The sequence below is a fragment of the Salmo trutta genome, chromosome 24 (assembly GCF_901001165.1).
Source record: "Salmo trutta chromosome 24, fSalTru1.1, whole genome shotgun sequence".
Lineage (NCBI taxonomy): Eukaryota > Metazoa > Chordata > Actinopteri > Salmoniformes > Salmonidae > Salmo > Salmo trutta.
Window position 1 is genome coordinate 24,410,468 of NC_042980.1, and position 15,822 is coordinate 24,426,289.

The 15,822-nt window shown below is 40.4% G+C and overlaps 1 protein-coding gene across 1 annotated transcript in view; it reads left to right on the top strand.

The window, feature by feature from the left end:
- The first annotated feature begins 2,918 nt into the window (after positions 1-2,918).
- The window catches only part of abca12 (ATP-binding cassette, sub-family A (ABC1), member 12), a 93,541-nt gene continuing 80,637 nt past the window's right edge, over positions 2,919-15,822 (top strand). The window contains exons 1-14 of the mRNA XM_029711593.1: positions 2,919-3,194; positions 3,741-3,821; positions 4,167-4,260; positions 6,365-6,524; positions 8,150-8,274; positions 8,658-8,731; positions 9,543-9,722; positions 9,890-10,095; positions 11,504-11,625; positions 12,496-12,599; positions 13,134-13,277; positions 14,281-14,450; positions 14,734-14,864; positions 15,012-15,142. Of these exons, the coding sequence (XP_029567453.1) occupies positions 3,753-3,821; positions 4,167-4,260; positions 6,365-6,524; positions 8,150-8,274; positions 8,658-8,731; positions 9,543-9,722; positions 9,890-10,095; positions 11,504-11,625; positions 12,496-12,599; positions 13,134-13,277; positions 14,281-14,450; positions 14,734-14,864; positions 15,012-15,142 (1,710 nt within the window). The 5' untranslated portion in view covers positions 2,919-3,194; positions 3,741-3,752. The remainder of the gene's footprint in view (positions 3,195-3,740; positions 3,822-4,166; positions 4,261-6,364; positions 6,525-8,149; positions 8,275-8,657; positions 8,732-9,542; positions 9,723-9,889; positions 10,096-11,503; positions 11,626-12,495; positions 12,600-13,133; positions 13,278-14,280; positions 14,451-14,733; positions 14,865-15,011; positions 15,143-15,822) is intronic.

Below are 15,822 nucleotides of genomic sequence, written 5' to 3' on the forward strand. Positions count from 1 at the left end.
AACACGAGCAATGGACATTAGACCGGTGGAAATATGTTGTTTAGTCCAATTTTTTTCCAACCGCCGTGTCTTTGTGAGACGCAGAGTAGGTAAACGGATGAGCTCTGCATGTGTGGTTACTGCCGTGAAGCATGGGGGAGGAGGTGTGGTGGTGAGGGCGTGCTTTGCTGGTGACACTTTCAGTGATTTATTTAGAATTCAAGCCACACTTAACCAGCATGGCTACCACAGCATTCTGCAGCATTCTGTTTTGCACTTAGTGGGACTATCATTTGTTTTTCAACAGGACAATGACCCAACACACCTCCAGGCGGTGTAAGGGTTATTTGACCAAGAAGGAGAGTAAAAGAGCACTGCATCAGATGACCTACCTCCACAATCACCTGACCTCAACCCAATTGAGATGGGTTGGACCACAGACTGAAGGTAAAGCAGCCAACAAGTGCTCAGCTTATGTAGGAACTCCTTCAATAGTGTTGGAAAAGCATTCCAGGTGAAGCTGGTTGAGAGAATGCCAAGAGTGTGCATAGCTGTCATCAAGGCAAAGGGTGGCTACTTTGAAGAATCTCAAATGTAAAATATATTTAGATTTGTTTAACATTTTTTTGGTTACTACATGATTCCATGTGTGTTTTTTTTAATAGTTTTGATGTCTTCACTATATTCTATATAAATATTAAAGATAAAGAAAATGAGTAGGTGTGACCAAACCTTTTACTGGTACTGTATGTTGTATTCACGTCTCCATCGCAACCAAAAAAACATCTAAGTTTAAGTATAGGACTAAATCTAATCTAATCAAACTTTAAATGCAATTTATATAAAATGTATTTCATTTAGTCCTATTCTTTAACTTTTATTGTTGTATTCGATGAGACGTGATTTCAATTGTAATCGTCAATGATTCACTTGAAGATTATAATTGAAAGAATCCAAAGCTTGAGATGAATTGTCTATTTTTAGTTTAACCCTGTGTTGAATTGAAACAATAGCTGTTGATGGCTTTGCAAATGCTATTTAGGCCTAAATAGTGTAATTGATTATACATGCGTTCAACACTATAATGCCCTCGAAGCTCATCACTAAGCTAAGGATCCTGGGACTTAACACCTCCCTCTGCAACTGGGTCCTGGACTTCCTGACGGGTAGTGAGGGTAGGTAGCAACACATCTGCCACGCTGATCCTCAACACTGGAGCCCCTCAGCGGTGCATGCACAGTCCCCTCCTGTACTCCCTGTTCACCCACGACTGCATAGCCAGGCACGACTCCAACACCATCATTAAGTTTGCAGACGACACAACGATGAGACAGCCTATAGGGAGGTCAGAGACCTGGCCGGGTGGTGCCAGAATAACAACCTATCCCTCAACGTAATCAAGACAAAGGAGATGATTGTGGACTACAGGAAAAGGAGGACCGAGCACGCCTCCATTCTCATCAACAGGGCTTTAGTGGAGCAGGTTGAGAGCTTCAAGTTCCTTGGTGTCCACATCACCAACAAACTAGAATGGTCCAAACACACCAAGACAGTTGTGAAGAGGACACAACAAAACCTATTCCCCCTCAGAAGACTGAAAAGATTTGGCATGGGCCTTCAGATCCTCAAAAGGTTCTACAGCTGTACCATCGAGAGCATCCTGACTGGTTGCATCACTGCCTGGTACGGCAACTGCTCGGCCTCTGACTACAAGGCACTACAGAGGGTAGTGCGTACGGCCCAGTACATCACTGGGGCCAAGCTGGATGCCATCCAGGACCTCTACACTGGGCGGTGTCAGAGGAAGGCCCATAAAATTGTCAATGGTACCAGAGTGCCAAGTCTAGGACCAAAAGGCTTCTCAACAGCATTTACCCCCAAGCCATAAGACACCTGAACAGGTAATCAAATGGCTACCCGGACTATACCTACATGTACATATTACCCCAGTGCACAATGACTCTGTTCCAGTACCTCCTGTATATAGCCTCACTACTGTTATTTCCACTGTCATTTAACTTTTTTTTAATTGTTTACCTAATACCTATTTTTTACTTAAAATTGCACTGTTGGTTAGGGCTTGTAAGTAAGCATTTCACTGTTAGGTCTACACCTGTTGAACTCTGTGCACTTGACAAATAAACTTTGATTTGATTTGCTCTGTTGAACATATTCTTTGGAATGACTTCAATAGCAACAGTGAATATATTTAGTTATGAAGAGGTTTCTTAATAATCATTCTCAACATAGCACATTGCTAATCAGTGACAAATATAAAAGCTAAGCAGCGCTGGTTTTGGTTAAAACCCTGGATGAGAGACCAAATAGCTGCATGGCAACACTACTGTAGGAAGTGATGCCCAGCCTATTGTTACTTGTTTTGATAGTAGATATGAAGTTGAAAATCTGACATTGTTTCAAAGGCACATATTCAACATGTTTTATACGAGATTTGTCTATGCTGAAAGTGGGATACAATAATGAAATAATCCTGTGGTTAAAATGTCAATCTCAAAACAACAGTTTATGTTGATTACTTTTTACAGATCCAGTGTATTTTAAACATAGATCCACGTCACAATACGTTGACAAATTACGTTGAAACAAACTGATTCAACCAGTTTGTGCCGGGTAGGAAGTTGTGGTTTGCAATATGTAACGTGTTTGGTAACGTAGGCTGCCTATTTCTTTCCACTCACTATTAAGACCACAGTTAGCTATTGGGGATCAGCAATTACAACACAAATCGAAGGCAAATTAACTTCATAGACAACATTTTGTAGCCTGCATTAAAATAGTTATAACATTTTATAATATTAGCTTGGGAGCGAATTTTACGCACGCACGCACACACACACACACACACACACACACACACATTCAAATAAACAGGACAGGCAAGTTACAACACCCGCCCCTTAGTCTGCATTATTAGTCCATGACTGTCTTTGAAGCACCTGCAGAATCACGGCAAAATCATTTGGATTCAGACAACACTGGACTGTAACTGTTGGCTGGGCCCACAAGTTATTCCGCAAATTATACTAAATCACTAAAAGCTGTGGATTGAAGTAGCCTGTTTTCTTTATTTTCTTCAAGTTGTTCCGACTGACAGAGAGCGGCTGCTAGGAGTTACTCTTACGATGTCCCGGTTGGAGTCTGTCGATAATATCCGATAAGGACTTTATGTTACCAGGGAAAAATCAAGAAAAAATGTAACCTATTTGAAATTTAAATGTTATTTTCATGTTATATGTTTTGTGTTCATTTGAATATGTTCTAAAGATGATGATAGCCAGGCTAATGTGGGGAGAATCTGTAACATGATCGAATTGATATACAAAATAATGTTGGCCTAGATCTGGCCAAATTGTATTAGGGAATTCAGGTCATGGTCTAGTTTCTCTATCTTTACAAAAAAATCTCTAACTATTTACAACCAATGTTATATTCACAGAGACACAAAGTAGATAGACTACATTAAAGCCAGTTGCTCAGATTTTAATGCATTCAAATAACACGACAAAACTCCACACTTTTCCTATCTTAGAATTCGGCATCAAGGAATCCATAACGAAACCCTATAGGTTTTTTCCATAGTGTGTTAAATGCAATGATTTGATGACTTTATATAATGGTACAAATAGTACTGATTATATTATAGTACTGAGCATATTATAATGATTCGTATTTTATAGTATTCAACAATGACATATACATCATTTGACAAGTCCTTTTTTCCCCATCGTTTTCTCCTCCAGCTTCCTTTACTGATGGCCGGATTTTTCCAACAGCTGCGACTTTTACTTTGGAAAAATGCCCTTGGTGTCATTAGACAACCGGTATGTAAAAAAACAAGCATTCCATTGGTTTATTGTGAAAGTTATTCCTTCAATAATTATATGAGGAGCATGAGTGGCATCTTGAACGAAAATAATGATGTCATACCAAACTAACTTTCTCATGTTCTAAGTCTCTGATGATCTATTACACATTAAGACACACATTTTATATCACCATTACATGTTCTGTAATTTCAGTGCACTTATACAAATTTATATAAAACTATGAACAAATGAAAGCAACATTGACTGTCTTCAGAAATTGTATGTATTTTTATCTAAACAATGTAAGGTGTGTGTTAGGGCTGGACTGTCTGATCTGAAACTTTGCATTCTGTCCATCAGGGCTGGACTGTGGCCCTCCTGGTTTGGCCACTGGTCATCTTCATCATCCTGGCCATCACCCGCTCCCAGTTCCCCCCTAAGCTGAAAGACTCGTGTAAGTAAAGGACCGTTTCTAGAGAGGTGCACTGATTTATGACATTGCGTAATAACTTGTTGGTGAATCTATGGCACATTTAAAAAAATATTTACTCCTTGAGATTAGAAAATACATTAGTCAATACTAAACTAAAGTGATTTCACTTGAGTTAATCATATACAATTTTTTTACAGGTGTATGTGGTCATTATACTACTGCATTAAATTACATTTCCTTTAGTGACAGAGTTTAACTACTGTGTTTGCTTCATCTTCAGTCATAATGTTTTGTCCAGGAGATCTTTTCCAAAGCTTGAAAACAACAGATGAAAAGATTTGTGTGTATGTTTCCCTCCCTGACGTAAAACTCTAAAGAGTTAGTTAAGATGGCCAATGTGACGTGGGAGATCTCGTGACCCTCACAAAGCTCCTCATCATGTGATTCAGCAAATAAAAGACAACTAACAATACAAATAGGAGTGACCGAATTGTGTTAGAGTTGAGATGCCATCATGATTGGTCTATGGGCTTTCGTATAGCAATACCAGTAAATTGTGTTGTTTCTGTCCAGTTTTAAGTGAACAAAGCATGACCAAAATAACTTACATTTAAGATGCATAATTGGTAGGGCTGGGAATTGCCATTGAACTCACGATACGATATTTTCACGATACTTAGCTGCCGATACAATATGTATTGCGATTCCTATGATTCTCACGATTCTATATGTATTGCAATTTGATACTGTGATTTTATTGTGATTCGATGTTCTGAACATGTTGCTGACCACATGTCTGCTGGAGAGGGACAAGAGAGAGCCATGAGAAATCTACTTTTGATCAGTCATGGAAATAAAAGTACTGAAAACAAATTGGCTCCCCATTTAGAAAGAAGATGGAGAACAAGCTATGAAGGAAAAGTACTGGAGTTTTAGTGCAGGTACAGCCAACTAGCGCAAAAATAATATTGCGATATTGCCAAAAACATAATATCCCGATATGAAACTATCGATTTTTCCCCCATCTGTAATTATCGAATAGGATTTTCCACCTGCCACTCCCAATTATTTTAGCTTTGTAGAATTGACAGACAAGGTTTGTCTGTCAATGCCAGGGCAGGGAGGGTTGATGATAGTGACCCTTGCCCTAAATGACTTGACACCACAGAGGTCATTCAGAGGCCTCTATTGTTTCCAGTGTGGTGATTTGTAGGTGCTCCAGAGATTGGATGGAATGTTTGTTTACTGAGGTTAGATGAAATGAAAGACACCATCTTCTGTGCTTCATTGCTCAGAATGTCCTATGTCCTCCATCAAGTCATATTCTCATAGTGTTTACTGTATTATCCGTTTTTATTAGTAATGGGCCGGTCAAATGATGAGATCAGTATTTTTAGTAATATAGATCATTACATTTCTCCACATTCATTACCAATCCAAATAATCAGGTTAGCGTTCACTGTATATGTGTTTGATATTGCTTAGTCATGTTTGTGTAACCTTTTGATCATGTGACACCTGTAGGTGTGACAAGATTAATGACCTCCGAGACAGGTTCAGTGTTTCTTCATGTTTCTTCCATAGGCTCTCTGGACATAATGGACATTTGTTTGCTTAGCAATCATTTCACCATTTGGAAAATTATTGCACCAATATAAGTTATTGTATTATGATGGAATGTAAATTATGCAACAGAACTATGTGAACTACGTTAAGGGTATTTGAAGTAATAACATATTATTAACTATTATAAGGTGATTCATGTGAGAAACAGTGGGCCTAATAATTACCAGTAGTTTCCACTTTATTACCATGTTATTACCTGTATATTCCAACAGTATTTGGTGTCAGGTAGTTACCAACTATGTTGAATTGTTTGTAAGTAAGTCCTATAAAATACACATTTTTACTTTCCTATGAAATACCAGTTACTTAATACTGAGAAACATTACTGTAATGTCTATATGAAATACCAGTTAATTAATACTGAGAAACAGTACTGTAGTGTCCATATACAGAGTATGTTTCTATTCCATGTTATAATGTTAAGTGCTACCCAAATGACTGAAATCCTTCTGTTACTCTGTTAATGACTGTTATTGGGGTGTCTGTCTGTCTGTCCCAGGCTATGTGGCCCCGAGGAACCTCCCCAGTACAGGTTTCTTCCCCTTTCTCCAGACCCTCATGTGTAACACAGACAGCTCCTGCCACAACACAACTCGTCTGTTTGCCAAGAGTTCAACTAAAAACACCAGGGCATCCTGGACAGAACACGATGCAAAGAGGTACTCTGACTTCACATAACTTTGTGGTTTTATATAGTGCTTTTCCAGATGCTCATTAAAAAGTACTTTGCATAGTAAGGGGGGACATTCAACTCATCCATCATTGGCCATTCTCATACAACTTTCTCCTGAACCTGAACTACTGTGCTTCTGTGGTCAAGATATTTATCAGAATTGGATGATGCTGTGGTTTTGATTTTGCAATTCCACTGCCTAGAAGGATAGAGTCAGGGAATAGTGTGAGGAAACAGGCTGTCTTTGATTTTAGAGCAGAAAGGCCTCATGAGTCATAATATAAGTTATAAAAGTCAAACCTCAACATCCACCAGAACTGAACAAATGAATATAATGATAACCCAAAAGGATTTGTTTTTACATTAAGTCGTTTGTGGATGTGTCACATCAATTATTCCTCTCAGATTCATCAATATTGTGATACCACTGAGGAATAAATATATTTTTGTTTTGCTTTGAGGCTCATTTTATCTTCTGGTATAGTTTTAGTGAGTAGAGACACAAAGAGACAGGCCGGAGATCAGCAACCCCACACAGCACAGAGGAGGGAGACTCCTTGATGGTACTGCATCACGTCACAAGGGAGGGGAATAGTGTCTTCATGGAAAATTACCTTGGGGTGGGGGGGGGGGGGGGTAAGCCTCAGACAATAAACACAATCTCTGGAATGCTTTCTAACTCTGTTTTTTTCTGCTGACTGATAATGGCCTGTCGTCCACAGCAATGAGAGTGTCGTTAATTAGATGTTTTTTGTAGTAAAGTTTTGAATTTATATTAGTCAACAATATCATTTAAAATAATATGTTTAAGGTAAGATAGATTTTAGTCATTTTCTGAACATTTCACCTTGGAAAAGTCTTGCTATGTAGAGTTAGGTGTGTTGCATATTTCAAGTTCCTCTGTGGAATCAACTGTGACTCCATCATTATGTTAAGTCCATGCTGTCGTTGTCACTTAATTCTACCTATTGTTGTTGAGCATAACAACATTCAATGAGGGTACCAACGTTAGGAGAACCTGTTTGGTTTCCCCTTTACCTGGTGTAATACCTACCTGACTGCATGGCTGACTGACAGATTGCTTTCACAATGCCTCACCCTTCATAGCTTCTATTTTCTACATTTTTGTTTGGACACATCTTTAGCCTTTTATAAATCCTCATTATCATCGCCATTCAAGTGTAGTAAGTGTTTGTTTGTGTTAAAAACAACAGCTATTACATAAGTAACTGATGGGTGTTTGTTGTCAAAGTGTAGGGTTGTGTGAAAAGATTGTGAAGAGGCTATGCATGATGGTAGGCATTTGTAAAGGTCATTGGTTGTCATTGTACTCTACTGTATGGTACATTTATACTTTCTCATACTGATGCCTTTTATTTGAATAGCCTAGGAGGCTGTCTGTTTCTGCTCTCTCATTATTGAATTGTCATGCCAGACTGTTTGGCTTGACAATGAAAGCAATGGAGTTGGAAAGAGCACAAACAGATCTGAAACCAGTCTAATTGGTCCCCTCTCTCACCTTACCCTCTCTCTCCACCCCTTCTCTCCTTGCATAACCACTCTCACTGTACTTTCTCTCTCCTCTCCTCCCCCTCTCTCCATATATAACAGGGTATCCCTGTTGCCCCATGGCACCCCCATGCTAATGGACATTGGGATGGGTGGTAGAGTCCGTGCTGTTCTGCACGAGACATCTGACCAGCCTCAGATCATGGAGCTCTGGGACAAGTTTCTGAGTAGGTCCCCTTCCTCAGTAACAGAAAACCATGGTCTGGTCCCAGATCTGTTTGTGCGCTTGCCAAATCTATTGCTGTCATTGTCAAGCCAAGCATTTTTGTCAATGTTTGGCATGATAATAAGTAACAAGAAGTTGACATGATAGCACAAACAGACTGGCACTCAGGCTAGAGAAACCATAGGAAAGTCTAAAAACATATAGGCGAACTGCTAATAAATACTACACTCAATATGACTATGTTGATTTGTTTCCCTTGTAGCCTATGTTAACAATCTTTGTGGCAATGTCTCTTGTTTATATTTGTTACAATTTATACAAGGATGGTGTAATGAATGGTACCATGCTGGCCTATATATTAACTATATCCTTCATATTTTCCAGATGCCAGCCACCAAGATAAATCAAAGTACAACTCTCCCATGGAGGGATTTAACAACACCCTACTGGGAGACAAGGTGCGTCTGATGGAAATCATCAATATGTACAGTACCAGTCAAACGTTTGTACATTGTAGAATAATAGTGAAGACATCAAATCTATGGAAAAACACATATGGAATCATGTAGTAACCAAAAAAGTGTTAAACAAATCTAAATATATTTTATATTTAAGATTCTTCAAAGTAGCCACCCTTTGCCTTGATGACAGCTTTGCACACTCTTGGCGTTCTCTCAACCAGTATCCAAAATAAAAAAGTACCCTCTGCCCGGGCCTGACAGTATTTAAATTGAATACAGTTTTGGACAGAGGCTATTGTTATAAAGTTTTTTTTTTCTGGGGTCATATTGACACCTGAGGCATCTCTTCTTATTGTAGATAACATGGATGGATAACTTTGTCCTTTGGGTCATCATGACTGAGGTGGAACAGTAGTAAACTGTAATACTTCTAATATAATTGCTACGCTCCAGTAATCTCTTTTGAAATACTCATTATATTACAGATGTATTTGTTTGGAAGTGTCTATGGTGTGGAGTACTCTATACAAGGGTTATACAGTGTTCATTTCCCTGCAGTGTTAGATTTAGTGTAGGTCTGTAATGTTTGAAAAGAAGGACAAATATGGCAACCCATAAATCAATCACAAGAGTATTCTAGCCTGTTAGAACAGTTATATGGGTGTAGTCTACTGTCTTAGGTTATTCAGAACAACCTTTTTCGACAGTGATTATGTTAAGAAAGTGGTTTGTATTGAGATGATGTGCTGTATATATAACTCATTCCAAATACCTATGTGCCATCCTTCTACCCTGTGCGAGCGAGCAGGAAGCGCTGGATGCGATGCTGGATTCAGTGAACCTGTTGAAGAGGTCTCTGTGCTCCTTCTCCCTGATGGTCCTTAACGGGTCCTCCATGTCCTCCGTCGACCCCCTCACCTATGGACTGGTCACCTTCTGCAAGTCCAACAACACCCTGCTGGAGGTCTCACTGCTCACCATCAACCAGGTGTGTGTGTGTGTGTGCTCTCAAATTTCCTCTTCCTCACTGTTCCAACAGTGACAAACAAGACTTGGAAGGATGGCAACACAATACTAATATTATGCAAATTCAGACATAAGATAGATGGATCATGTTTGATTTTTAATGTTGAAGCATGCTGCTGGTTCCCTCAGTTGCTGACGGACCTGTTGCTGAAAGACCCAGCGCAGGCCCTGACCACAATGGGCACGGCAGTTGTGGTGTTTGAGAGGCTGCAAAGGGAGACTTCGCTGTGGGAGGGGCTACTGGGCCTGCCACGTCTCCTCATGCCCACCACCCCTGATAAGATCCTGGATCAGGTGCTGGATGAGGGGGAGAGTCTTCTGCAAAACATTAACAGGTAATGTATTAATCAAATGTATTTTACATCAACAGTTGGTCATGTGTGGCTCAGTTGGTAGAGAATGCCTCTTAGAAGTCTTGCAATGCCAGGATCATGGGTTTGATTCCCGCTAATGCCATCCATATGAAAATGCATGCATGCATGATTGTAAGTCACTTTGGATAAAGCCTCTGCTCAATGGCATTTACTATTATTAGTTGTCACAAAGTGCTTATCAAAGTGCTTACCAAAGTGCTCAACAAAGTGCCTAACAAAGTGCACAACAAAGTGCCTAACAAGGTGCTCAACAAAGTGCCTAACAAAGTGCTTAACAAAGTTCCTAACAAAGTGCTTAACAAAGTACCTAACAGAGTGCTTAACAAAGTGCCTAACAAAGTGCTTAACAAAGTGCTTAACAGTAACCCGGCCTAGAGCACAAAGAGCAAGCAGAAGTGCACCGACAAGGAAACAACTAACTAGAAAGAAGGACCCTAGAAAGGAACCAGGCTCTGAGGAGAGTATTGTTGAGGAAGTGGGCAGAGTTTGGGAGGAGAGAGATAGTTGTATTATGGAGGGTATACTGTTGATGGAGTTTTAAACTGTACTGACCTTAGCTTCCAACCCTGGGTGGTTCTGGGTGTAGGGTGTAGTTGCCCTTTAGATGTTGATTTGGGGTCAGTTTTGCATTTCCCCCACCAATGGTTTAGGTTAGGATTGGGAGAAGGGAAGCTGATCCTAGATCTGTACCTAGGGGAAACTTCAGCCTGTAGCGTGGTTCTGTGAGTTTAGCAAGAGATAGATAGTTGTAGAGTACAGGATGAACTATAGAGGGAGTTTTCAACAAACACTGCTGCCCTTTACCATTCCTTTTGATCTCAACAATCTGGTTTGTCAGCTGCACCATGGTGGAAAAATGCGTACCTCCTAAGCTGTGTGTTAATCATGATGAATGACAGCCTCTTTCTTCTCCACGACAAAAGTAATGTCAAAACTTGTTTCTTCAAGGTATTACATAAGCATAATGAACTCATCTTGGAATGTGTGTGTGTGTGCGTGCGTGCGTGTGTGTGCGTGCGTGTGTGTGTTTCAAGTTTTATTTGTTGTATGTACGGCATACACATGTTATACACCATCAAACGAAATGCTTACTTCCAGGTTCCTTCTCGACAAAGCAACAACAATAAGAAATAAGATACGATAAGAATACAAACATAAAGTAAACTGCTCAGTAGAATAGAATAAACATTGTAGCATAAGTATAGTACAGGAAGGCACAATTTATGATCCAATATTGTGCGTGTGTGCGCTACGTGCATGTGTGCACATTCAGATATTTCCATGTCTGTGCTCACCATAGCCTACATTAGTTGAGTAAATCATTATCAGGCATCTGTTTTCTCCTCCTCCCCTTTCGTCTCCTGTGTAGGACTATGGCTGCCATCGAGAGCAACTTCCCAGAGGCTAATCTTTCAGCTATCTCCATGGTGAACCCTGCTATTGTCGGAAGCATCAACCTGCTCCAGTACATCAGGAACTGGCATGGCAAAGGTACAGTACCAATGCCAAGAACAAAGCAATCAACAAAATCAGATCTGTTTATTAGACAATTTATTTAAACACAAGTAGAAAAAGACAACATGCACAAAAAATGTATATTTACAGTGTGGTCCTCTTTAAATCACCTCCAACCTTTTTCTTACATCAGTTTGATCTCCATGTCTACTTACTAGCTCTATTGGTTTCTGATGACTCTCTTATTAACATCCTTATTCTTTCTCTAATTACTACTTTACCTCAAGCACCAAATGCCCATCTGCACTCATTTACATGTTTTTGATTTGTCAGTGTATTTATTCAGTTGGGAAGACATATAATCTGATGCTCGGAATCAGATGCATTTTACATTTTTTAATTCAGACTCCACATGCAAGCCCACAACAATAATCCTTTATCCCAAGGGAAAACCCCTAACTAAAGCACAATACTGTTTTGCTATGTTATGGCGTTATCATCCGGGTTAATACAAGATGCAATAGCCCTAATAACTATTAAATAAAGTATCAGGAATTTCTGACCTGTTGCTTTTGGATAAACAATTTGTGCTAGAATAAATACTGGCAACTACAAAACTCGCTCATTTCAGTTCAGCTTTGTGAGTCAGCCAGGTTATTTGGAAGAGGACAGGGGTAGTGTTTTTATTTGTCATGACTTACAGAATCAAACAACATTCTTTTGATTTAGAAGGGAACACTATTGAAGAAAAAAAAATGTGAACGTACGTCCAACATTTATACTAGACCAAAATACAAACCCCTCAGAGGATTGTTGACTGTCATGTTTTCAGCCCTCACTTGTCAGTAACCTCTTTAGATAGGCCACTTTTATCTGACATTTCTCAAAATATATGATTTTACACAGATGTCTACATCACCCTTGGTGATGTTATCATGGTGCCACCCAATACCTTAGCACCAGCAGCCGTCAACGCCCTCATGCAGCAGGTCAGGATACCACTAGACAAGGTAAACCTCCCTTCCCTGGCCAAAGACCATGTTTGAATGCTTTAGAAATGTGAGTTAAGCTTCCCTAGACTGGTCCAGATCTGTTTGTGCTGTCTAGGTAACTCCTGTGTTCATTGTCGTGTTACATTAGCAAGACAGCACAAACATATCTGGGACCAGGCTAAAGATTCCATTCCCTGGGCTAAATCTGTTCTTTGTACAGCACAGTATGTGTCTGAATATCCTCCAGTAAATAAATATTTAGCCTGTATGACGGGCATGCTAAATAATATAATCTGATTAGTGTAGGTACCAGGAAGTGACTAGGAGTGCTTCTATCTGATATCAGGATGGATGTAAAACCTGTTCTTACTCAACAGTGATACTCATCACCACTTTTATAAAAGGGACAATATAGAAGTATCCTTTTGAAGGAGATATGTACAATTACTCCTAAACAATTATGTTAGTTCAAAGTAATTGTGGGATTATTAAAGTATAAAGTACTTTACTGATGCATACCCAAACATGAACCTCTCCAACCCCAACCTTTAGGCTGTGGTGCTTACAATGGACAAGGCACTCCTGCATTCCTATATATGTTCAGGAAACCTCAGTGTTGAGCTCCAAGCAGCTTGTACTGGAGGGACAATGGATATGCTGCTGGGGTGGATCAGTGCCGACAAGGTGGCCCAACAGGTATGTGTGTGTGGGTAGGTGGCGATGTGTTTTGGCATCAGCGCAGAGATGAGCAGAGAAAAGAGGAAAACAGACAGTAAAGGTGATGTCTGGGGTAGGGCCGTTGCTGTCTTTCATTTCCTATCTGTATAGCATTACAAACCTTTTTTCCCCTTATTCTATTCTCTGTTGTTCAAATGTAAAGACATGAATATATTATATAATTCCACTTTCTCTCTATCTCTCTTCCTCCTTCTCTCTCTATTTTTCCCTCCCTTCCTCGCTCTACCCCCTTCTCAATACATACACTCAATCAGAGACACAGCTGCAAACCAAACAAAGGGTTACCTTGGTAACATCCTAGCTTCAACAACATAACAGAGCAGTGGGGACTGATGGGGGAACTCACAGGGCCATCTGTATAACAGGACCCCAGAGATTACCAATTACACCTTTCTGCCAGGCTGCCACGAGGCTAGGGGTAGAGCTTTAAACTTATTACCAGTCAGAGGCAGAGGCAGTGAGCTAAGCCGCCTCTCATCTGTGTGCTCACTCACTGAACTGTCTGGTTCAGAAATAATATATTTCTTGGATGATAGCCTGACTGTTTTTTCACTAATGGACTGATCTTGTGATCAGTGGTTATTGTACATACGTACAGTAGGCTAACATCAATCTCTTAAAAGCAGAGGGAAACATGATGTCATTGGAGATTCATTGATTAGAGGTCAATTCCATGTTAATGCAGTCAATTTAGGAAGTAAGCAGAAATTCCAATGAAACATTTCCTCATTGATAAAAAATGTCAGCTTACTTCCTGAAATGAAATTGACGCCAACCCTGGTTCCTTATCTCTTCCCTCTCTCCTCCCCTTTATCTTCCCATCTTGACACACTTCAGGCTGACTGTTTGATCTCTAATGGGCTTATATGATGATCAGTGGTAACTGTATTAAACATACTGTGCATACAGGGTCGCAAAGGAGATGGTCCTCTGTGTGACTTGCTGTGTTTCCCCTCCTCAGAGCCTCCTGGCCTGGAGTAAAGATACTGCTCCGGGGGATGTGACCTTCACCAGAGGCCTCGTCCACAGCCTGATGGGACTGTTTGTGGCCCCCGAGGGCCAAGGCTCCTCCAACAACACCAGGTCCCAGCGTAGCAATGACATGCAGCCTCAGACCATAGAGGAAGAGCTGTGAGTGAATAATGTTTTGTTTCTCTCATTGTGTAGTTCTGGTACTAGATACATGTCAAATACTGCACATTTTAAAATTGGCAGTTCAATATTTAATTTCTCATTCAACAAGGTTTGGAAATAGACAAAGTAGTCGTCGGTGATGATAGGACTTTCACTTGAATCTACCTGAAATAGGTGTAACTGATCTTAGTACCTGACAGCTTCAGAATAGTCTATAAACTCCATAAGAAAGTATATTGTCCATTCTCCCATGGTTGACATCTAAACTCTGTGTTGGCAGGTTCCTGAGTGTGGGCTCAGTAGCAGTGGAGCTTCTAAAGGGCATTCCTGGCTGGAACTACGTTCAGATGGCCCTCACCACCGGCCATGCCTCCATGCAGCTGGCTACGACAGGCTTGGATACTCTAGTGGGTATGTACTGTGTGTATAGTGCTGTATGAGTGCTGCATATACTGTATCCGATGAAGGTGAACTGGAACTGTATACTTTTGTTGTGCCAATAAAGCGTTTTGAATTGAATTGACCATGGTCACCTTGTGTTTTATTTCTGACACACAGAGATGATGGGGAAGGTGTCGACGGACGCCCATACCTACCAGGATACCTTTCTCTCCCTGATGTCCAACCAGGCTGCTGCTGACAACTTTGCTGGACAGGTCATGGACTCAATAGTGAAGACAATCATGAAGGTGAGTGGACTGGCTTTAATTAGGAAAAGCAGGCAAAGCTGGTTGAAATGACATCATAAATAGAACTAAAGTACTTATAACCTGTACTTATAAAAAAAACATGTAAAGTGTTGGTCCCATGTTTCATGAGCTGAAACAAAAGACCCAAAAAATTTTCCATACCCACAAAAAGCTTCTTTCTCTCAAATTTGTTTACATCCCTGTTAGTGAGCATTCCTCTTTTGCCAAGATAATCCATCCACCAGACAGGTGTAGCATATCAAGAATCTGATTAAATAGCATGATCATTACACAGGTGCACCTTGTGCTGGGGACATTCAAAGGTCACTCTAAAACGTGCTGTTTTGTCACACCACACAATGCCACAGATGTATCTCAAGTGCAATTGACATGCTGGCTGCAGGAATGTCTACCAGAGCTGTTGCCAGAGAATTGAATGGTAATTTCTCTACCATAAGTGCCTCCAACGTTGTTTTAGTGCCTCCAACCATCTTCATAACCGCAGAACACGTGTAACCATGAAAGCCCAAGACCTTCACATCCGGCTTCTTCACCTGCGGGATCGTCTGAGACAAGTCACTCGGACAGTTGATGAAAATGAGGAGTACTTCTGTCTGTAATAAGTAGGTGGGCCTATGCCCACCCATGGCTGCAACCCTGCCCAGTCTTGTGAAATCAAA